General features: G+C 53.0%; 9 protein-coding genes across 9 annotated transcripts; 3 read left to right on the forward strand and 6 right to left on the reverse strand.

Annotated features, from left to right (window-relative positions):
• Positions 1-101: 101 nt before the first annotated feature.
• Positions 102-1,244, reverse strand: P170DRAFT_426699 (uncharacterized protein; the record flags this gene model as incomplete). The annotated part of the gene is made up of 1 exon (XM_024847732.1): positions 102-1,244. One exon carries the CDS (start codon positions 1,242-1,244, stop codon positions 102-104), a length of 1,143 nt encoding a protein of 380 aa, XP_024705134.1.
• Positions 1,245-1,546: 302 nt separating this feature from the next.
• On the reverse strand, positions 1,547-2,636 carry P170DRAFT_192849 (uncharacterized protein). The gene is made up of 3 exons (XM_024842710.1): positions 2,273-2,636; positions 1,966-2,210; positions 1,547-1,897 (listed from the first exon to the last, which is right to left on the reverse strand). The coding sequence occupies exons 1-3, from the start codon at positions 2,447-2,449 to the stop codon at positions 1,813-1,815; spliced, it is 507 nt and encodes a 168-aa protein (XP_024705135.1). The 5' UTR covers positions 2,450-2,636; the 3' UTR covers positions 1,547-1,812.
• A 2,322-nt stretch (positions 2,637-4,958) lies between these two features.
• Positions 4,959-7,516, forward strand: P170DRAFT_192829 (sugar porter family MFS transporter). The gene is made up of 5 exons (XM_024842709.1): positions 4,959-5,731; positions 5,788-6,295; positions 6,350-6,617; positions 6,675-7,019; positions 7,070-7,516. Exons 1-5 carry the CDS (start codon positions 5,338-5,340, stop codon positions 7,403-7,405), a joined length of 1,851 nt encoding a protein of 616 aa, XP_024705136.1. The 5' UTR covers positions 4,959-5,337; the 3' UTR covers positions 7,406-7,516.
• A 1,094-nt stretch (positions 7,517-8,610) lies between these two features.
• Positions 8,611-10,456, forward strand: P170DRAFT_409463 (amino acid transporter; the record flags this gene model as incomplete). Its single annotated transcript, XM_024846785.1, has 10 exons — positions 8,611-8,759; positions 8,819-8,832; positions 8,884-8,956; positions 9,008-9,339; positions 9,391-9,534; positions 9,584-9,798; positions 9,849-10,046; positions 10,100-10,127; positions 10,187-10,302; positions 10,373-10,456. The coding sequence occupies 10 exons, from the start codon at positions 8,611-8,613 to the stop codon at positions 10,454-10,456; spliced, it is 1,353 nt and encodes a 450-aa protein (XP_024705137.1).
• Positions 10,457-10,981: 525 nt separating this feature from the next.
• On the reverse strand, positions 10,982-12,097 carry P170DRAFT_358567 (SDR family NAD(P)-dependent oxidoreductase; the record flags this gene model as incomplete). The annotated part of the gene is made up of 5 exons (XM_024844304.1): positions 10,982-11,050; positions 11,110-11,246; positions 11,311-11,789; positions 11,841-11,956; positions 12,005-12,097. The coding sequence occupies 5 exons, from the start codon at positions 12,095-12,097 to the stop codon at positions 10,982-10,984; spliced, it is 894 nt and encodes a 297-aa protein (XP_024705138.1).
• A 209-nt stretch (positions 12,098-12,306) lies between these two features.
• Positions 12,307-14,056, reverse strand: P170DRAFT_447415 (cytochrome P450; the record flags this gene model as incomplete). The annotated part of the gene is made up of 3 exons (XM_024850874.1): positions 12,307-12,683; positions 12,736-13,888; positions 13,946-14,056. The coding sequence occupies 3 exons, from the start codon at positions 14,054-14,056 to the stop codon at positions 12,307-12,309; spliced, it is 1,641 nt and encodes a 546-aa protein (XP_024705139.1).
• On the reverse strand, positions 13,873-16,493 carry P170DRAFT_409468 (fungal specific transcription factor domain-containing protein). The gene is made up of 7 exons (XM_024846786.1): positions 16,301-16,493; positions 15,426-16,227; positions 15,320-15,380; positions 15,138-15,276; positions 15,027-15,087; positions 13,946-14,981; positions 13,873-13,888 (listed from the first exon to the last, which is right to left on the reverse strand). Exons 1-6 carry the CDS (start codon positions 16,453-16,455, stop codon positions 14,301-14,303), a joined length of 1,899 nt encoding a protein of 632 aa, XP_024705140.1. The 5' UTR covers positions 16,456-16,493; the 3' UTR covers positions 13,873-13,888; positions 13,946-14,300.
• A 948-nt stretch (positions 16,494-17,441) lies between these two features.
• Positions 17,442-18,296, forward strand: P170DRAFT_510281 (uncharacterized protein; the record flags this gene model as incomplete). The annotated part of the gene is made up of 2 exons (XM_024854764.1): positions 17,442-17,588; positions 17,646-18,296. The coding sequence occupies 2 exons, from the start codon at positions 17,442-17,444 to the stop codon at positions 18,294-18,296; spliced, it is 798 nt and encodes a 265-aa protein (XP_024705141.1).
• A 1,321-nt stretch (positions 18,297-19,617) lies between these two features.
• Positions 19,618-21,403, reverse strand: P170DRAFT_409469 (putative MFS transporter; the record flags this gene model as incomplete). Its single annotated transcript, XM_024846787.1, has 2 exons — positions 19,618-20,163; positions 20,213-21,403. 2 exons carry the CDS (start codon positions 21,401-21,403, stop codon positions 19,789-19,791), a joined length of 1,566 nt encoding a protein of 521 aa, XP_024705142.1. The 3' UTR covers positions 19,618-19,788.
• Positions 21,404-21,563: the final 160 nt, after the last annotated feature.

The following is a 21,563-nucleotide window of genomic DNA, read 5'->3' on the forward strand; positions in this document are numbered from 1 at the left end:
TATTATGAATTGAAGGTGATATTAAGTCCATCTTCCACCTAATATCCTATCCTACACTCAAAGACCTTTCTTTTGTCATGCAATCCCCGCAGGTCAACTGCTTACTGGGAAGAAATGCACTGGGAGTAGTAGGGGTTGTACTTGTGGCAGGTGTATCCCTCGGGGCAGGCGGAGGCACCCTGGAAGTTCAGGCCGCCGCACTGAGCGTAGGGCTTGTTGGAGCCGGAAGGAACAGCGGAGGACGAGACAGCGGACGAGGAGGCAACGGAGGTCACAGCCGGGGGCTGGCTAACGACGGGGGGCTGGCTGGTGACAGCGGGCTGGGTAGCAGCAGGGGCGCTGGTGGCGCTGACGAGGGTCGAGGGAGCAGGAGCCTGAGCAGGGGCGCTGGAGGCGGAGGCCGTGGGGACAGCAACCTTCGTGCTGGGGACGCTGCTGCCGCTGCCGGCGGTGGCAGTGCCGGTGGAGGTGACCTTGGAGGTGCTCTGCTTGATGGACGAGGCACCGGTGTACTGGACAGGGCCGGGGACGGTGTAGGACGAGATGGAGGAGTAGATGTTGACCTCGATGCCAGCGCCGTCGGCCTTGTACAGCTCGGTACCGGCAACACCCTTGGGCTCGTCAGTGCCGGAGCCGGAGACCTTCAGGTTGAAGCACTGGGGGTAGTTCTGGGCGCCGCCCTCGGTCTGAGCGCCGTGCAGGGCGATCAGCTCGTGACGCAGGACGTACTCGCCGGGGGCGATGGACTCGGGGATCTGCACGAGCCAGCTGTTGTCGTTCTCGATCAGCTGGTCGTCACCCCAGGTGCCGGGCACCTCGGAGTTGTCGACGAGGCCGACGCCGTCGATCTTGAAGAATTTCAGCTCGGTCTTGTCGACGGTGGAGCAGCCACCCTCGCACTTGGCCAGGTAGTCGATGACGGGGCCGTGGTGCGACTCTGGCCACTCGGTCCACTTGATGTTGATGCTGTCACCGGCCTTGACGGCGACGTGGCCCTGGGCGTTGGTGGCGTTCTGGTGGCAGATAATGTCCTCAGACGAGTAGTCCGTCACGAAGCCGTTGCCAGTGTTGGGAGTGGTCCAGGCAGCGACGGTGGGAGGGTCCTCCATGTAGGGGAAGCTGCCGATGTCGAAACCAGCGAAGGAGACGCCGTTGACGACGATGTTGGTGACATGGCCGTGGGCAGCCACGCGGGTGGCGGCCAGCAGGGAAGTCAAGAGAGAGACGGACTGGATGGAAGGCATTTTGAAGTTGATATAAAGAATGTCTTGAGACTGTAAAAAGATTGAAGAGAATGAATGAAGTAGACGGTAAGGAAGATAAAGAATGAATGCGACCCGGCGCAAGGAACGAACAACTCAGTCAATGAGCAAAGAATGAAGATGAAGATGAAAACGAAAACCCTCTGTAGAGAGCGAATTCGACGTCCTTTTAAAGCCGTGATGGAGCCGGTGAAGCTCGGGGGCAGCTCGACCAGCGGAGGAATTCCCCCGAACCCAACGTTACAAAATGGCCGCCGTTGCCAATCACAGCGACGGGAATTAGCCCGGTGGAGCCGGCTGTCATTTAAGTGAATCTGATATCTCCTAGTTCTCTCCTGCATGCCGGTGAAATCTCTGCCGGAGCAACTTGAAACGGTTGTGAAACGGTCGTGCAGCGGATAGATTAATGCAGCCCTGCGTAGACAAACCGGTTTGACGGACTACCGAACCATGACAGCCGATTAAACATTAATAGCATTAAACATTAGACATTACCATAATTCAACATGGCTTCAGAAAGTGAACTTCAACAAGAACCAAAAAGGAGAGGTCAAGCGTCCACCGTCTTCCGCCCCTGCGTCTTTGTCGACCGACATGCCCAGCACGCCCAGACAAACAGCGTCAAATGCAGCGCCCTAGATTGGCCCAAAATAGATTAATTACCGAATTTGGGCAGGAGGGTCCGAGACAGTCCAAGACGTACCCATCTAGAAGAGACATGGCGGCCCCGAACGCCTGCACCTGGCCGACGTTCGTTGCGCACGGGTCCTTGACGCACTGGTAGTCCATTCCGTATGGCTCCAGCGCCACCAGCATGGCAATGGTCGAACCCACCACGGCGCCAAAACCCAGGAGGTCCAGGGCAATGTAGATGCCGGCATGCAGGGGGCGGTTGAACACCAATCGTACGATCAATGCGACCGTGGACCAGACGAAGGCATAGGCCACCTGTGGAAACCGACCGAGCATGAGTAAATAAATCAGGGCCGACTCCACCGACGATCACTTACGGTTATAAGCACGATAAGGCATAAAGAAGAGCCATTAACATCGGAGAACACGGTCTCGTGCGCTTTCACGGCCCAGGCAAAGACGATTAAGGCGATCAGCGCGCTCAGCACGGCGCTTATGCGCAGGGCCAAGATGACGGGGTGGCCATCCTGGGAGAATTCTTTGGATAGTTGCATGACGATATTCGATTGTACAGCGTAGACTGATATGGACCTCAACTTCAACGTCGTTCGAGAGATTTATAGTTGAGAACCCTTGATCGACGACGATGTGGCTCAGCAAACCTACTTCGTAAAGTTGACCGATCGTCTGCTGCCGATTTACCTCATTCGGGCGATCGTCGTGGCGATGTTTTATCCTTTGGATTGTGAGATCCAGGGCCAATCATAAGGGAGATATGCATTAAAGCTGTCCAGTCAGATCCAATCGCTGCTCTTATTTGTCTGGTTTTGTCTTTTTTCCACGAAGACAGTTGCTGATCGGATGGCTGAGCGCTCGGCGTTTGGCCCCTGTGGACAACAGATTATGACGTAGAGTTCAACAGGCACCGAATGTGCATTGACAATCAAGAGTCCTGCCTCGAAGAACTGTCAAGGATCTCTTTCGTATGGTTATATGGAAAAGCTTTTGCAAGTTGGAGACGTTCGTGTGGCTGTAGGCTCCCTAGGGTGAACTATATATTTCCCCGGCAATCCGTCTCCTTGCAAGGGATGAGCAACTGACGATGAACACGCAATAAAGATATTAGAGCCAAATACCCTATTATTGTTCATTTTATATGATCACTCACAACTCAAAGATCAGTTGTGGCAGCGACTTTGTTCAGTTCTTGGCCGTGGAGTGCGACCGGCAGATTCTGCAGAGTTTGCGATGGACAACCCGGCAAGCCTGAGAGACACATCGTGCTTCTTAGGGGGTATAACTCTACTGCATGCAGCTCTGGCTGATCAAGGAGGTTAGTACTGGCGAGTAGCCTGAGACAACACGAGCAAGGCTACAAGCTACACGGCTGCAACGGACAGCTGTTGATCCTTGCGCAAGCACAGTTTTCAGAGCTTCAGCCAACCACACCTCCCGAGGATCACGCACTTTGCCTCGTGAATAATAGCCTCCGTGTAGTTGTCACTAAGCTAGCTCAGTTCCATGACACTCCGATCGCGTCGATTCGAGGATTGACAGGCTGATGGACGGTGTCACGTAGGGTTCCCCAGGGCACGTGCGACCGTGCGATAAAGCCTTCACCATAAGATGTGAATAGTCGTATTCCTGATAGACGTGGAGCGAGAGACTGGAGAACTCCGCTTGAAATTGACAATTCAGAATGCTGGGACAAGCTCAGACCCAGTCCTTTGCCTAGCTGTCATCGGATTCGCCCCCCCAAAGGGAAAATTCTAGGCATGCGAGAAAATGGCCGGACCAGATGATCTCATGCAATCTGCCCCAAGGACCAGAGCGCTTGAGTCTTGGACCCCCAATCACGGCAACTCCTTAGCTAAAATGTCTTGGTGCCGAGACTTGGTCTCTTTTATCCCTTTTGATCGTCTTCGCTCACTCGGTCTTGTCTCTGGCTTTGTCGCGTATCCTGCGTACTCGTACTCCAGGTCCTGCTCTGTATCTCCAGAGTGTCGTGCAGGATTTTTGATTGAAGGAGGCCCACTGGGAGATCTCTCATTCAGGTCAGTTCCTAATAAATAGCGAAGCCGGCTCTAATAAACGCGAATCCATCCTTCCATCCTCCAATACCACCCTGGAATGCCACTTCGAATCAACGCAATTCTTGGCGTCGCTCAGGCCATGGCGTCGAAGTCATCTGCTGAGCGTCCGCATGCAAAGTGAAGCCCATCATGTCATATCCCAGCTCTTTGATCGAGATCAAAACGAAAGGGACCACGTGGAACGCGTGAAACATGTGGTGTGCGGCCAAGAGAAGCATGTCTTTGTCGGTTCAATCGCTCTTTCTCACCCTGTTGCTTCTAAAAATCGGCCTGAGAATGGAATCCGATTCTTTCTCCTGTCAATCTCTGCCGATCCGAAGACTCCTAAACCGCGGAATCCTCTTCAGCCCCCATTTCCTGCCGTGCAACATCCCCAGGATTCGGTCCCCGGAGGAGAGAATCCTTTGTCCCGGCGTTTGCTATTCCGGGCCTTGAGGACATGCCACCGAGCAGAAAGAAAACTCTATCCCCGTCAAGCTGACCGCAGGACTTTGCCCGTCAGGCTGCAGGTTACTTGCCACAGACGGACAGGATCATCGCGCGACAAAGGCCTGTCCTCTTGGCTGCGAATGACTGGTCACAATCTCTAGGCGCCAAGCGTGCCGAGCGCTGTTTCGCCTGCTGCACTCGCTATTCTGTCGGACGATGGCCTGCCTTTCTCCGGCCTGTTTGTCTCACTGTTTGTTCATTCTCGTGTCTGACTCATGAAAGAATCAAGTCGGATCGACCGCTTGTCTGGTGTCTCCCCGGATTTCGCAGTCTCGCATATCTTGGCATCGGCTCTCCCGTTCAATAGGATTATGATGGACTGGTAGAAACTCACGGCTCACAACAAAGACCGGCCTAATCCTAGCGCCACCGACTCAAAGCCCGCCTCCTCGATCACTGCTAGCCCTGCCCCTGCGCCGTCGACGTCGTACGCGGCATTTTTAACCGGATTGGTTGCACGGGACCGTCCATCCTCAACCCATCGGGCTGACGGCCAGGATTAAGCCATCTGCAGCCTAACAGCGCCACGGCGTTTCTTTGGACTCCAAGCCTCTTGGCCTGGAGACGGTGGGGAGACTCTCCCGAACGGGTCTGGAGTCTGGAGAAAAAGACCCGTCATTTTCTGCGGGGGTGAGGCCTTGGAAAAAACCTTTTTGTTCAATCCCAGCCTCGAGGGTGCATGCCATCCATGGCTACCCCTCTGCCTGCTGCATGAGGCAAACGGGCGACGTTAAAAGCTCCCGCATCGCCTCCCTGGGCATGTCTCTTGCCCCAGAATTCTTTTCCTTCTGTGACCTCTCATTTGCCTGTCGTCTTTCTTCTGATCTTCGATCCCGATCTGCCCCTCGTTGACCCCCGCCATGGGTGAGAAGCCTTCCGACCCCGAAGCTCCCATCGAGGAGACCAACCACCTGGAGTCATCCGTCTCCATTGAGAAGGAAAATGCTGCCGACATGGCTCGCCAGTGGTCTCGCGACGTGAAGAAGGATAACCCTGCCCAGGTTTCCGAGAAAACGAAGCAGAAGAACCCTCTGGCCGGTCTAACCCAGGAGGAGCTATTCCGCGATGTCGAGGAGTTTGCGCGCGAAAAGAACCTGGAGCATATTGTCGATGATCTCAGGAAAGGCGCCCTTGTGGCCCAGGACCCGAAGATCTTCGAGCAGCTCGACTGGTTGTCCGAAAGCGACAAGGAGCTGCTGCGACGCGAGAAGACACATCGCTGGCACCAGCCCTGGATGATGTACTTCATGACCAGTATGCCCTCCCTCTCTCAACTGACAAAGCCTTTCGAGCCGTCTGACGCTTTGTAGTTCTCTGTGCCGGTTCGGCCATCGTGCAGGGTATGGACCAAACTGCCGTCAACGGTGCCCAGGAGTTTTACTTTGGTGAGTTTAACATCACCAATCGGTGGCAGCAGGGCCTGTTGAACGGTGCGCCGTATCTCTGCTCGGCCCTCATCGGATGTTGGACCACAGCGCCGCTGAATCGCTGGTTCGGCCGTCGCGGCTGTATCTTCATCTCCTGCTTCATCTCCTTTGCCGCTTCCTTCTGGATGGCTGCGGCGCACACCTGGTGGAATCTGCTGCTGGGTCGGTTCCTGCTAGGTTTCGCCGTGGGCGCCAAATCCACCACCACCCCCGTGTATGGTGCCGAGTGCGCGCCGGCCATCATCCGTGGTGCGCTGGTGATGATGTGGCAGATGTGGACGGCGTTCGGTATCATGCTGGGTTATATCGCGTCCGTCGCGTTCATGAATGTCCACAGCGACAGTCTTGTCGGTTTGAACTGGCGACTGATGCTGGGATCCACTGCCATCCCGTATGTCCCTTCCTCATATTCATCTCCTTGTCCTAGTGACTAACGTGGGTGTAGCCCGATGGTTGTTTGCGCACAGGTCTATTTCTGCCCCGAGTCCCCTAGATGGTACATGATGCGAAACCGCTACCAGGACGCATTCAATGCACTCTGCCAGCTGCGTCCCTCAACCCTACAGGCCGCGCGAGACCTGTACTATATCCACTCGGCCTTGAAGATTGAAGAGAAGATGCGCGAGGGCAAGCAGCTCTGGCGGGAGATGTTTACCGTGCCTCGTAATCGTCGTGCCGCCCAGTCGTCTTTCTTTGTTATGTTCATGCAGCAGGTATGCTCCCTCCCATTGTCGTTGCTCCCGCAGCAATCTGACTTTTGCAACTGTTAGTTCTGCGGAGTCAACGCCATCATGTACTACTCATCGTCCATGTTCATCGATGCCGGTCTGGACCGTCGCATGGCCCTGGTCACGTCGCTGGGCTGCGGCATCACCAACTGGATTTTCGCCCTACCCGCCGTTTACACGATCGACACCTTCGGTCGTCGTAACCTGTTGCTGACCACCTTCCCCCTCATGTCGCTCTTCCTGCTCTTCACCGGCTTTTCGTTCTATATTCCGGACCATCTGCAGACGGCTCGAACGGCCTGCGTTGCCACGGGTATCTATCTGTACATGATCGTGTACTCGCCCGGTGAGGGCCCGGTGCCTTTCACGTACTCTGCAGAGGCCTTCGTAAGTTCATCTCTCGGACAATACCCGTCCCGACTAACTGATATTATTAGCCCCTGTACGTCCGTGATGTGGGTATGTCCTTCGCTACTGCTACCACCTGGGGTTTCAACTTCATCGTCTCCTTGACATGGCTCCCTCTACGAGACGCCTTCACCCCGCAAGGTGCTTTCGGATGGTACGCGGCGTGGAACATCTTCGGCTGGGTATTCTGCTACTTCTGCCTGCCTGAGACCAAGGCGCTGTCCCTGGAAGAACTGGACCAAGTCTTTTCCGTCCCGACCCGCAAGCACGCCAAACATTACTGGGAAATGTTGCCGTGGTATTTCAAGAAGTATATTCTGCGGGGCGACGTGCCGGCGCAGAAGCAGCTCTACGATTATGAGTAGACTGTTGAGTGCGATAGATACTGGGGTACGTGCTGATGAAGGTCGTATTCTGTGGTGTTTAATGTGTTGTGATGGGTCTGTATGAAGTAATGTGCTTTTCCTTTCTGTCTTTCTTTTCTTGTTGTTTCGGTGATGGCCGGAAGGTGATGGGGAGTAGATTGCTGTCGTTTATACCCGATATACCATTTTCCCAATGGGTCGCTTAGTGGAACTCATATCATAATGCTTTTGTCTCGTCTATCCCGGTCCAGTTTAGTCCACGGGAGTAGGTTTCCAGTGTTCCAGATCAAACAGGGGTCGAGTGCACACGGGAAAGGAAAGTTCTTCCACCTGGCCAAGTATCTGATCGTGCATTTCGACCCTCTCGGCCAGATTTCATTATTAATGGAGTCCACCGACGAAACAGCTGCATGTCGATCCCTGCGGCAGAGGGGCCACTCTCGAACTCAGGTTCGTCGAAGGTATGGAGACCATGGAGAAGTACCGACCTTTGGCAACCGCAATCGAGGAGAAAACTTAATCTGGTCGAGCATAAATAGATAATGCGAGGGGGGGGCCTTGTTGCATCTCCATCCTGAACAAGGAAGATCGCCCGATCCATTAGCCGAGGTCCCGCCCGGCAGAAACTCCGGGATATGATTGGCTGCTGATTCTGCAGGACCCATGCAGCTCGCTCGTTCTGGTTAGCCACATGCCGGCCGGCTGCAGTGTTCCGTGGCCTCCCATTGGTCCGACAGGGATTCCCTGGACGGGAGCCCCACGTGGAGCGGATGCCTGGGGCCACCCATTACCTAACAGAAAGCGAAGGCTCACACACTCAGGCACCGAATTTGCAGAATTCGCCGCGATGTGGGTGAGTCAGGCCATGTACCCCGTGGTTTCAGCTGGTCTCCGGTTCGGTATCCTAAACTCTCTTCTGTCGGCTTTTCTCTTATCTCGCGATTCCACTGTAGCTAGCTTCCTTCAGCTTCGTCGGGTGGCCCAGTAGGTTATCGGTATATCCCATCCGCTTCTGGTCGTGGGGCGCGTCTTTTTCGTCTCTTTTCTTTTTTTTCTTTCCCGCTAGCGAGTGCGGCGGAGATTCGGAAGCTCTCCTTTCTGTTTGTTTAGTGGGAGTCAAATCCTGCTGTTCCTGGTCCCGGAAGCAAATCCTTTCCTCTTCATACTTCCTGAGACCATACTTCGAGATCCAATCGTCAGCGGAAATGCAGGCTACTCATCAGTACGACTTCGAGGCCGAGGCCAACACTCATGATGCTGAGAAGCAGCAGGAGAAGAAGGAGCCGCTCGAGAGTCAGGATGCCTTTGGAGACGAGGAGTGCGCCGAGGTGAAGTACAAGGTTTTAAGCTGGTGGTAAGTGCATTTTCCTCGATCTGCGCGTCGTGGTCTGTTTACTCACAGTGACTGTTTAGGCAATGCGGCTTCTGTGAGTTTCTGTAGTCTGCATATCATGTTATCTACTTACTGACCCTCTCAGTGATGGTTGCTGAGACCGTCTCTCTGGGAATTCTCTCCCTGCCGGCGGTGGTGGCGGCTTTGGGCCTGGTGCCGTAAGTTTTCACATATTCGATTGAAGCTTCCAGCATGTTAACCTCATCTAGCGCTGTTATCTTGATTGTTGGTATTGGTGGTATTGCAACCTATACCGGCTACAGCATTGGACAGTTCAGAGCACGCTATCCGCACATCCAGAGTATGGCTGATGCCGGTGAAGTGATCCTGGGTCCTATCGGTCGTGAAATCATGGGCACTGGCCAGCTTTTGCTGTTGACCTTCATCATGGCGAGTCATATATTGACTTTTACCGTGGCTATGAACTCGATCACGGACCATGGCACCTGCTCTATTGTCTTTGGTGTCGTAAGCATGGTCATTTCGTTTCTCATCTGCTTGCCCAGGACGGCGACCAAGCTATCCTATCTTTCCGTGGCTTGTAAGTATTTGTCGGTGATGTCATCGTATGATTAACTAACCATTGATCCAGCTTTCGTCAGTATCTTGGCGGCTGTCATTATCGCCATGGTTGGTGTCGGTGTGAAGAAGCCATGGGATGGTCCAATCAACGCCACTGTCGACACCAGTCTTTACAAGGCTTTCCTTGCTGTCTGCAACATTGTCTTTTCTTTCGGTATGTTCTTGTCTTTCGCCTGTTGGCGATTATGCTGATGCAGTTTCAGCCGGAAACGTGGCTTTCTTCGGCTTCATCGCCGAACTGAAAGACCCCAAGGAGTATCCTAAAGCTCTGTATTTGCTGCAAAGCATTGACACCTCTCTCTACGTCATTGTCTCCGTCGTGATCTACTACTATGCCGGTGACGACGTGGCATCTCCCGCCTTGGGATCGGCTAGTCCGATCGTGCGGAAGGTTGCGTACGGAATTGCGTTGCCAACGGTGAGTCTGTTTCAGTCTTACGATCGAACCAGAAGCTCATGATATGGTAGATCATCATCGGCGGTGTTGTCAGCGGCCACATCGTCTGCAAGTGCATCTATGTCCGTATCTTCCGGAACAGCGACCGCATGCACAAGAAGGATTTGGTGGCGACTGGCTCCTGGGTGTTGATCACCCTGATAGCCTGGGTTATTGCTTGGATCATTGCGGAAGCTATTCCCGTGTTCAGTGATCTTTTGAGTTTAGTTGTATGTTTACCTTGGTTTCCTTCTGGCATATCGATACTAACTTGTTGTTTCAGGCTTCGCTCTTCGCCAGCTGGTTCACCTGTACTTACTCCATTTCAAATTTCCCCAATGAGAGGTCCAAATGCTAACGCGCTGAACAGTTGGTGTCAACGGTGTATTCTGGCTCTTTCTTAATAAGGGACGCTACTTCTCCACCCCGACGAAAGCGTTCCTGACCATCGCCAATCTAATCATCATCGGGATTGCCGGATGTGTTGTATGTTCTCCCCGTTTCCGTTCAGTTTCATAAGTATCTTCATATGGTGAAATACTTACATATAATGCAGTGCGGCCTCGGTCTCTATGTCTCCGGTAAGGCATTGCACGATAACCCCAGCAGTGCTAGTTTCTCGTGCGCCAATAATGCGTAATCGTCAACACCCGTGTTCAGTTGCTTTGCTTTGCATGGTGTGTCAGAACGTGTACATGTATGATATATGTATATAAAGATTTGAATTTGGAAAATAGTTGTATTGTCTAATTGAATTTAATCTCATTGTCTGTTTGAGAGGGTGCAAGGCGCGGCTGGTTATTCCATGGCATCTATAAAACTACGTATGTGGTGTCAGCCCAATTTGTATAGATTTATGTTCAGCATCAATCTGACTGCGGAAATTGGTATTAAGCAACTATGCAAGGGGAATAATATTGAAATCAAAGGGAAAGAAATAATCAGGATCAAAATAACAACACAGCTGTCAAAGTGTACCGAGAACAGCACGGCCTGTGCCAAGACCTCTCCACTCAACGCCAAGCCGCCGGGGCGGAAAGCACGGAGTAAATTCCGCTGCATCGCAGGATCTTTACAAACTAATTCGATTTGCGGCTTCTAAGAATCTTGCCTTACTCAAAGGGGTATTTCTACTATTATCTCTAGAAACATCATACCACAAAGCTCACTGCTGTCCGTTCGCCAACAGAATCCGTCCTCCATCAACACACAGAGAAATTCCATCCACATATGCCTGTTTAATCAGCGTCCCAGTCATGATGCAATGGTATAAAAATAATAAGAGCAACTTACACCCGCCCGACTAACAAGATACAATACCGTCCCGGCAATATCGCCATCTTCTCCTGCTCGTCTAGCCGGAACCTGGTCAAATAGACCTCGAAAGATGTTTCCTGCTTGACCGACCGGATTCATTTGACTCGGTACGACTAAGCCTGTCAGCTGAACATCCCTCTAAGAAGATCAAGTTTTCCATTAGAGCGCGTGCCATACAACCAGGGTTGATTCCCACCACCCGCACATAAAACCGACTAAATTTCGCCGCTAGCAACCGGACCAAGTGGTCTGTTGCTGCCTTGCTGGTCGCATAGCTTGTGAGATCGACGTTTGTCACGTTGTGCATGCTCGCGCAGGAGCTGGTGAGCAGAACGACGCCACGTCCATGGTCCTTGCCTGATTTTCCGTCGGGCATGGTCTTCTCGGATGCGGCAGCTAGGAGAGGCAGGAATGCGACGGAGAGGAAGTAATGCGCTGTTGTGTTTGTGCGGAATGTATCCTCCCAGTCGGTGGGGCGAGAAGACTGCATTGACTGCTGCAACTGTGTTAAGCTGGCGGTTAGGACGTTACAAGAGATTGGTGGATCGCGGCGGATGCCGGCATTGGAGATGAGCATGTCCAGGTGGGTTTCGTGTTTGGAGACTTGAGCTACAAGATTATCGATAGCATCTTTGGAGGATATGTCACAGGAAATTCTGGGGATTGTGTCAGGGTTTGGTGAGCGAATAGGAGGGTCCGAAACAAACCCTTCGGCTTTCCCTCCACTTTTCTGCCCCAGTGCATTGAGCTCGACTACTTTAGCGTCGATGGGGTCACTGGGAAGAGCAACTAGGTATACTTTTGCTCCGTTGGTCACTAAGCCCTGATCTTGTTAGACGTGAGTGCATCAGAAGTAAGATGGGGTTGATACACGGCAAATCATGAACCCCAAGCCGCTACTACCGCCGGTCACTACGGCCACGCGGCCTTGAACGTCGAAGAGGGAGGTGATATTGAGTGACATGTTTGAATAGCCATATGTTTGAGAGCGAAGGTCTTCTTGAACCTTGCAGATTTAGCAGAGTATATATGATCAACCCTCCCCGCCTTCATATGCCCGTCGGACTGTCCGACAGCCCATCCGGCAACTCATAGATTGCAGTCACTCGGGAAATACGACGCTACAGCGGCACTGCGACCACAAATCACTCCTAGAGCATCAATGCAGATATCCTACTCCCGATAATGCTCCCTTGTCCTCTCCTCGGCCATCTCCAAGCACTCCTTCGTCACCGCCGAGTCCCGCGGAATCAATTTCACCTTGAAATCCCTCGGAATCGCCACCAAGGCCGTCTTGAACTGATTATAATCCACGTAATCCGTATTCGGAGGTTCAGTCTCGCTAGCGACAATCTTATATGACGTGATCATTCTCACGAGAGCCGCATACAGCAGTCGAGATGCGATATACTGCCCCGAGCAGGCGCGCGATCCAGCACCAAAGCTAAGGTGGCCCAGGCCGATGGATTCTTTCTCTACTGGAGGATCCGTGGATTTGAGCCAGCGTTCGGGATTGAAATTGCCTGCATCAGAGCCAAAATGATCGACGTCTACATGATGGTCAGCTCACACGGAAGAAGCAAGGAACACATGTGATGTTACCGTGGTTTCCGGCCTGCGCATTGATGAGCATCATGGTCTTAGCAGGGATGATCGCTCCGTTCCAATTGACTTCAGTTGCCGTTTTCCGAGGGAGACTCATGGCGCTGACCGTGTAGAATCGTCCTGCTTCTTTAATTATCGCGTTGATGTACGGGACTTTCTCTTCCTGGAAAGAACTGGTCCACGCATCTCGGATGTCAGGATAGTACCGTTTGATATCCTCATAGGCACGATCCTGCCAAATTTGTCCCTCCTTGGTTGACAGCGAGCCGATGGCCGAGGTGAGCGTTCCCGGTATGGTTTCGAATCCGCCGGAAACCAGAGACAGACAAATTGAGGAGACCTCGACTCCAGTCAGCTTGGTTTCTTCGTCTTTGAGGATGGCGGCCGAAATGCAGGGCTTGTCGGTGCCTTTCTTAATCATGGCTCGGACTTTGTCCAACAGGAGATTTAAATACGCGTCTCGCCGATCGCGGAGTTCCTTTGATCGTGCGTTCTTCTCGTTCCGAGGCAGATATCGCAGCAGAGGAACATAGTCCTGCAGGTTTTCGGAGGCACTTCGCAGAAGGGAAATGGCCGAGCCAACATGAAGAATCTCGCGGAGAAGCTCATCGTAAACCTCGTCCATGCGAATGCCGTAGCATAGCGTGAGGGTTGTATTCAGCGCATACCGCTGGATGTACGGTCGAACGTTCAACTCCACTTCCCCCTCGTGGCTATCCCTATACAGGTCACGCACGATGCAGTAGCTTTCCAGGTCAAGCATGGGATGGTAGTTCCGCAGTGCAGGCCGTCCAAGTGCCGTGCCAGCAGCTTTGCGCTTCTTCTTGCACGAGTCGTCCCAGGGCGACGAGCCGATCGTAAACCCTTGCGTACTGCTAATCACGCCGTGGAAAGTGTACAATGTGGGTCTATCAATCAAAGCATTCTGATGACCCAGAAGCATCTTGCGACAGTCCTCGAAGGAGTTAACAACTACCGCTCGGGTATTACCCAGTCGGATCTGGAATACGGAATGACCGTATTGGCGCCACCACTTCTCGCATGAGCTTGCATGGTCTTCGCCGAGGCTGAGCAGGTGGCCAAAGACAGGAACAGCCCCCGGGATTTCAGGGAGGCCGCGGATATACGGGATGTCGGTGTCCAAAGTAAACTACCTAATAGGTCAGTAAATATGTCCTGAGACGAAAATGAAGTGCAGTAGGCGCACGCGATAAATAGCACATATCAAAATGATGGCGAGTGCCACAGCCAGTGGTGCCGCATCAGGGACGCGCTGCAGGATACTCGGCCATCTGTCGGTAAGATGGTGGTCAGACATTTTGAGTTTATTATTTCGATGGTACCTGGATTGCTGAGTCAATTCGAAGCATTATATAGCCGATCCAAAATATAGACAGCGATCCCCACCCAGCGTTACTGTCGGTGTGGTCGACATGGTGGTGTCGGACTGTCCGACCCGATAAGCAAGGGTCGGGGGTCGCTTCGATTACAGGGCCATGCATTATCAGCAATCCTGACTACTCCCGAAGTCCTACGTGCTTTAATTGACATGCAAATGAGTATTATATAACCGGGTCACCGCACACCACTGCAAAGCGCGTCATCACCTCCTGAACCATGCGTTTAATTTTCGACGCTGCCGGGAATTTCTGGCTGAATGTCTCCAGCAACTCTACCGACAGTTTCAGGTCCTCGATGGCTTTGGATTCCGCGACTATTATCGCTAAATTGTCGGGTTGCGCCGTAATTGCGTACATCAAGGACAAGGTCGAGGTGAACACGCCCAGCAGGTTCAGCCAGTTGTAGGCAAAGCGCTGCTGTCGATGCATGTTGATCGCTTGGCGAATGGACATGGCTGCCGCCGTGGCCAGCACTTTCACCTTTGCCGGATCGAGGGTGGGAAACAACGGCGACGGGCGGTAGAGCATGGCGATGTGGGTGTAATAGTTTAGATCAAACCAGCTGCTACTTAAATGCGGAACCTGCGAGTGCACGTCGGGCAGCGGAAACGGCATGTTTCGACGCCACTCAACTAACTTGCAATGGATCGATTGAATGATGTTTTCGCGGTCTGTTGAACTTAGGCGAGCGTTGCGATCAGAGTAGACCCGCGTCGAGATCTCGCTGGCGATGCGCCTCAGTGCCAAAATGTGCAGGGGAATTGCCATACTCGAGGGCTGCAAGGAGTCCTGGGGAATGATGCTATCGGATTTGATATTTTCGTCGTCTACGTCGGCAAACGGCTGTCATAGTTGGTAGGGCACTAATTCCACAGCTGGGAGTCTTACTATTACGTCGATGTCGTCATCCTGCATGGCAAATGGACGACCCAGAGCCATGGACACTACTCTAGATCAGATAGTTAGAACTACCCCGTCGTTTCTATCCCTTAGACTTACCGGTCCATCATGTAGACCGAAAAGAAAACTCGTTTGCGATATTCAGCCATGTCGGTTGGCAATTGGATGTATGTCGACGAGGTGTGAAGTCCCATCCCGATGGCCATTCGTGCCGCGACCCCGATCAGAAACCATGTGTCTGAGGTCATTAGCAGATACCACTGTGGTAGGGAGAGGCGTACTCGGTCCAAGTTGATTAAAGAACGAGTAGGAAACCTGCAGCATCAAAACCTCAAGTGCAGCCTGACAGTGGTCAGTCTATCGTATCGCCGCTCCCGGAAGACGTACCATATCCCCGTAGCCCAGTGCCTGCTCGAAGTACACCATGGCCTTATTATAGTACAGAACCGATTCGGACTCCTCAGCCAGCGTGACTGAACAGTGCGTTGTAGATCCGATCGCCAAGACCATCCATACTCGAAACAGCCACAGCGGAGACTGGGCCAGCGGATCAAGAGGGTCCGAGTAGATGCGCCAAATCCCCGAGCAGAATTCGGTGCGACGGATGATCGGGTAGAGGGTGTGCGAGTGTGCAAAGTAGAACTCCATGAGGTAATTTATGCGAGATTCGTCAGGGAGTCGCAGATCAGCCATCATCGTGTCATCTTCCATCTCAAGAGATGAAGGAAGTCCGCTAAACAGGGAAGGTGTATAAAGCAACGAGCTGCCCCAGTTCCCCAGGCCCGATGGGGTTGAAAACTCGTCCACAAAATTGCCTGTGTCTTGCGAGGGCTCGAGATCTGGTTCGAAGACAAATTCGGCCTTGTCCGGGGAAAGCCGCCGAAGGACAGCTTGGGTAAGTTTAGCAAATGAAATACCGGACGAAGAACCCAGATGACGCTCGGCAGTTGCCTCTAGCGATAGCAATTTCAGCTCTTCGACGAGCGAGTCGGACCGTTCTACCGGCGGTACGGGGACGGAATGACCAGTTAGTATGGGATCCATTATCGGAGGAGCCGAGAAATCGACTGTTTCTGCCACATGGAGTTCGTCGACCGGGTTGTTTGGACTGGTGGATGCGGTGCCGGTCACAACAGCTGCAAGTTGCTGCTCCAGCTCCTGGACTCGGCTTTCCAGCCGTTGAACGTACCTGTGATCGAGGGTGAGCCCGATCGCATGCTGCTTTACAGGCTATCTGGCTAATGAAATGCAGATATACTCACACAATTGGATATGACCCGACCTGGCGGTCATCGTCGAGAAAGCTGCAGGGCGTTTGAGCCAGGCAACAGGTCTCGCATTGGGGCAGTGAGCGATCACAGCGCTTCTTGCGTCGGTGGCAGCGGCGACAGGATAATGCAGCGCGCGCAAGAGGCATCCTGGCAGATGGGATGGACCGATCGAGCGCAGGAGAAAAAGCGATGGAAATGAAGATGAAGCCCAAGGAGCGTGACCAGCCCAATCGGGAAGGCAGCAGGGCGCTTATCGCCGTCACCGCATTTCTTATCAGGGGACTGTCATTGGTGGAGTACTCTGCTGAGTCAGCTCAGGTTGAACGGTTTGATGACGTCACAGTTCATTTTCTCCCTCTCAACAACAACAACAGCAACAACAACAACCCAAACAAGACATCTGAGAAAGACCAGCTCAGCTCTAGAGGTTCTCTGATACCCTAGAAATGCCTTCTTTGCCCTGATAAATTCAAATGGAAGACAGGTTTGGCCTTGGTCTGATCAGTTCAGGGCAGCACCGGTATACCCTGGCTTACCATCACTGATATACACTACATTAGCAACCCGGCCTGAACAATAGCCTGCGATACTAATTTAGAAATTACACTCAAAGAAAGGAATCATATTGTTCTTCTCCAAACCCCTGAGGGAGGTTCTTGATCCCACAAGGGTCTGAGATCAGTGTTCATGGGTCTCTCTTTATCAATTCCCTTTGTCCATTGCGCATGTAAGACAGACCTACTCAGCCACCAGCTGTTATGTTCAGGCCAGGGCTGTTCCTTATTACATATGGGGCATCAGGTTGATTTCCTTTTATAATATCTTTTGTTTTCCGTGCACATAGCGCCTCACCAGTTAAGTCATCTGGGCAACACAGATCGATTGAATTGTCCTACTGGCGCATCTTCCTTGTTCACACTGACAATGAAAATCAAACCCTCTGACCATGCCACCTCCTGAGAATTGTTGTCTGTCCCACAGAATTCAATCCCGCTACTGACTATGGAGGGTATAAAGAAGCTCTGGGTTTCCCAAATCCCTGAAATCCTGGGCTCCGTTTTCCATGCTACAATTTCCCCCTTGCCTTTTCAACCTTGTCAACATTGCCAACCATCCACATGCCGCGAGAGTTATGGCCGAAAGATTTCAATTCCCTACCTTTAGAGGTGTAGCCTCCACAGCTGCGGAGTGGCTGGAGGACGCTGGAGTGCCCGCAGTGCTATTCTGGAATGGCATGAAGACGGCCTACACGGGAGAGCAAGCGCCATCCTCGCCACCAGTAAGAGGGCACATCCCACACTATCTCGAGTGATATAACTGGACTAACACCATGCAGGAGATTCAGTTCGTCGTGCCCGATCACCTGCTCGATATGGCCGCCGACGCTCTCGTGCGTGCCGGCTTCAAACTGTGCACGCGAGTCAACACCTGTCGGCTAGCAGCGCCGCAAGGGCAAGGACCGTTGCCTGATGAGCATTTTCACAATCCCAGCGACCCCAGGGAGATGTTGATACTTCTAGAACAATCCAACTTTCTTTGGGCTGTGCCCGAATTCCCGCTCGGTCCTGTGAAATTCGATGATCCCTGCTTTATGAACTCCGACGACTCCCGTCTAGAAGCTTCCCAGCGGCATTTATACGCCAATGATGACTTTCCATATCGAATTCTGACACCGGGCTGTCTCTTAGAGAGTCTGTTGCATTTGGCCGCTCGGGATCGGGGGGCGTCCTGGACTTATCAAAGGTGCTGGATCAGAGAACTGGACTGGATATTATTCAAGTATGTCAAAGGCGGAAAACCGATTCGTGAATGCCAGGTTACGCCTCTCGTGTGGCCTTTTGTTTGTCGGTTCCTCCAGATAGAGGAACGCAAAAACTTCACGAAAGAGGTTGACCGGGTACTGGAGTCTCTACGGCAGGAACTGTACGACAAGGATGCCGTTGCACCGCTGCCAGGGGTGGTTGGGTCTGTTCTTCTGGGTGGCTAGGCATGTAGAGGAATAAACTTTCTCTTTTCTTCTTGTTTCCTCCAATGTGCTATTTGCCGGAATGCCTCTCGGGTTTCTTGTCTCAGCGATGCATGGTAGGCTAAACTCTGTCCGCAGTTAATCAAAGGTCTCATCAGGCTGTCATACCTCTTTTCACTTCGAGTAAGCTTCTTCCCGGTATAGAGCAATCCACTCGTCGGACTCTGACAGGTTAGGTAGAGTGATGCATTGTTGTTGATTCCAAATAAAGGATTCTCATGTATACTGCACGGAGTGAGACAGGTATGCCAGAGCAGTAGTGCGTGACAGTAGTGAGAAAAGTCCAGGGACCAAAGATAGCCGAAACCCAAAAACTACAATGTGTGGTTGAAGGGTGCAGTGTAGGGTAGAATCAGGCGATCATTCCTGGGGCAGGCTGGGCAGGTCCGGAATCCTTAAAGGGGAGAATAGACAATAGCAAATTCAATCCAATCAACATGTCTGCTTTCTGTGTACCTATGAAGCTCTAGGGATAAAGCGTCTGCGCATTGACATCCGCGGCGTGTCCTGCTCGCGCGCCGCTATCTTCGATCGGCAGATGAAGTCTCCCAGTTCTTTAAGCACAAGCATTGTGATCTTCGGCGAATTTTAATCCACGGGCCCAGCGACGAATCCGCCTCGGTGTCAGATATATGGGCCAGCACAGAATGCGTGCTCCTGACGATGCGACAAGAGATCGCGAGTGGTAATGATGGTGATGTTGAGGTGAGAGAGAGAGAGAGGATGACCCGATGAGGAATGGTTGTTCTGTACCGAGAGGGTTTAGCTCCGGCTGGGGGATGCTGCCTGGCTGCCTGGCCAGTTTCCACCGAACGCCGATTGTCCTCACTGCATGAGATCCTGTTCAATAATGGATGAGAAACTAGGTGTAATTGATGCTTGGAGGATGCCATGTTGAGTCATTGTAGATTATGTTGGCGTCAAAGTGTTAATTGTCTACTAGGAGCTACGGTGGTATGCCATTCTTGCTGTTGACTCTTGGTTACTATCCGCAATATATATCCGTCCTTCCACGAGCGATGAGGATCACGAATTGTACCCCATGAAATCTCTAGAATTCAAGGTGTGAATAAGGAAGAATATACAGGCAGAGCTAGAGTACGCACAAGAATCGAACCCATTTATGTTCAAGCTACTCCTTGGGTTCAGAATGTCGACCTCCGGCTGGCGGCCGTGGTGCCTGACGCGGGGCAGTATCACGTGATATGATCACAGCCTCAGGCATTAACACACGGGCGCGTCTTTTGGTCTTCATCGATGCGTCGTGCCAGCATCATCTCCAGCATCATCTCTCGGCAATCCCTCTATGGAGCACTCGACAATGACGCGAACGGAGTGAAAGTCATTCATGGCATTTGAGCATCATAACTAATTACAGGACGATGAATTCCCCTAAACCATCCCATCACTGCACCTCGCAACGTGACGGCTGAAAGAAGAATCAACAAAACGCTCAATAGCAGTATCGGAACTCGCGGTTTTCGAAATCCGTCAGATCCTGCAGAATGACCCCATCCGTTCCTGTCCCCCTGATATCCCCCGGTCCCGCCTGACGAGCTTCCTCATCTCGCTTCTTGTTCCGCCGGACTAGCAGCGCCCGGAGTGCGAGGGCGAGGACCACCTGGCCGCACGTGCATCCGATGATGACTTTACAGCCCGTCTGGTACACAGGAGCTTCGGTCGACAGAAAGGCATGGGGACCAATGACGTTTCCGGCACAGTAGGCCAGGAAGACGAATGAGGTGCTGGTGACCCGTTTGGTGTACCCGCTGACGTTCATGGCCGGCAGCTGGAGCGCCAGCACGAGGGAGGACACAAAGGAGGGTGCCTATCTGGTCAGTCGGGATTCCAAGGAAAGGGAGGAGAGCACAACTCACAATGTAATACGCCATCAACAGACCATTCTCCTGACTCCCGTCACGCGGCAGCTTCCAGAACAAACAGGAGGCGACCAGCGTCGGACACACGTAGGCGATCATAACCCAGGTTCGGATATTGTTGAACCGCGTGGCGAGCCACGAGCCACTGAGGATGAAGGCGGCCAGCCAGGCACCGTACGGAATACCATAGACCGTGGTCAAGAGGGCGTCGCCGCCGGTGAATCCCTTGACGATGAGCTTGCCGAAGTTGGCCAGTCCGCCGTTGACGCACTCGTTCAGCAAGACAAAGAAGAAGAGCAGCCAGACTTGCGGGTCCAACAGTGCTTCCTTGATTTGCGGCGTCTTGATCGTGCGCGATTGCTCGCCGGTCTGGTTACCGTAGCTTCGCGCCACCAACAGCGCCTTTTGCTCGACCGTATAAAATCGGGCACTGACGATGGTGTTGGGCAGGAAGAAGAACAGGACCACTCCCCAGCAGACGGTGATGCCGCCGCAGAGGATGAAAATAATGCGCCAGACGTCCCATCCTTGAGCCTGGCCGACGCCGTAGAACAGCAGGCCGCCGACGATGCTGCCAAAGCCGTTGAAACAGTAGAAGAGACCCGCTCGGACGGGCTGCTCGGCCCGCGTGTACCAGGTACTGACCAGCAGCATGAAGCACGGCGTGATGGGGGCCTCGAAGGCGCCCAGGAGGAATCGACAGATCCCGAGGCCGGCGAAGCTGTGCGACGCGGCGGTGCAGCAGAGGATCGACCCCCAGCAGATGACGCAAATGCTGATGAAGGTGCCCGTGGGGAAGCGTTGTGCCAGGTAGTTGGCCGGCCACTCGCAGCTGAGGTAGGCGAAGTAGAAGATACTGGCCAGCCAGGAATACTGGTTCGAACTGATGCCGGTGTTGTCGAAGAGATCGAACACGGCGCCGTAGGAAAGCGCCTGTTTGTCGATGTACTGCAGCAGATACGTGCCGCAGAGCAGCGGCATCAAGAGCCAGTCCACTTGACGGACCAGTCGCTTCTGTGCCTGTTCATCCTGGAGCAGCTCCTCCAGGTCGCCTCGTCGGAGATTGTGGGTGCGCAGGAACTCCTCTGCATCGCCGGAAGAATCCAGTTCTCCGACGGCCACGCTGTGGGCGTCGCCCCGAGATTGTTCCTTATAGAGCGATTTCTCATCCACAACCCGGTCTTCCATCGTGGGGATCTTTCCCCCGTCATTCTGGGTGTCCACGTCGGCAGAAGGGTGGGTCGTCATGACAGCTGCAGAGTAAAATACGCTATGAAATGAAGTCAAGACTGGGTCGAGAACTACTTGGATCACTTCAGATCCATTTGCCGGCGGGGAGATGGCACAT

Source organism: Aspergillus steynii, assembly GCF_002849105.1.
Source record: "Aspergillus steynii IBT 23096 chromosome Unknown P170scaffold_4, whole genome shotgun sequence".
NCBI classification, from domain to species: domain Eukaryota; kingdom Fungi; phylum Ascomycota; class Eurotiomycetes; order Eurotiales; family Aspergillaceae; genus Aspergillus; species Aspergillus steynii.

Coding starts and splice junctions, on each gene's coding strand:
- P170DRAFT_409468 (XM_024846786.1), bottom strand. CDS start 16,455: ATGCCTCTTGCGCGCGCTGCATTATCCTGTCGCCGCTGCCACCGACGC. Junction 15,381..15,425: donor CACTGGGCTACGGGGATATG/GTACGTCTTCCG, acceptor GACCACTGTCAG/GCTGCACTTGAGGTTTTGAT. Junction 15,277..15,319: donor CTTTAATCAACTTGGACCGA/GTACGCCTCTCC, acceptor TAATGACCTCAG/ACACATGGTTTCTGATCGGG.
- P170DRAFT_192849 (XM_024842710.1), bottom strand. CDS start 2,449: ATGCAACTATCCAAAGAATTCTCCCAGGATGGCCACCCCGTCATCTTG. Junction 2,211..2,272: donor GCCTTATCGTGCTTATAACC/GTAAGTGATCGT, acceptor CGGTTTCCACAG/GTGGCCTATGCCTTCGTCTG. Junction 1,898..1,965: donor GCCATGTCTCTTCTAGATGG/GTACGTCTTGGA, acceptor GGGCCAATCTAG/GGCGCTGCATTTGACGCTGT.
- P170DRAFT_192829 (XM_024842709.1), top strand. CDS start 5,338: ATGGGTGAGAAGCCTTCCGACCCCGAAGCTCCCATCGAGGAGACCAAC. Junction 5,732..5,787: donor GATGATGTACTTCATGACCA/GTATGCCCTCCC, acceptor GACGCTTTGTAG/TTCTCTGTGCCGGTTCGGCC. Junction 6,618..6,674: donor TTGTTATGTTCATGCAGCAG/GTATGCTCCCTC, acceptor TGCAACTGTTAG/TTCTGCGGAGTCAACGCCAT.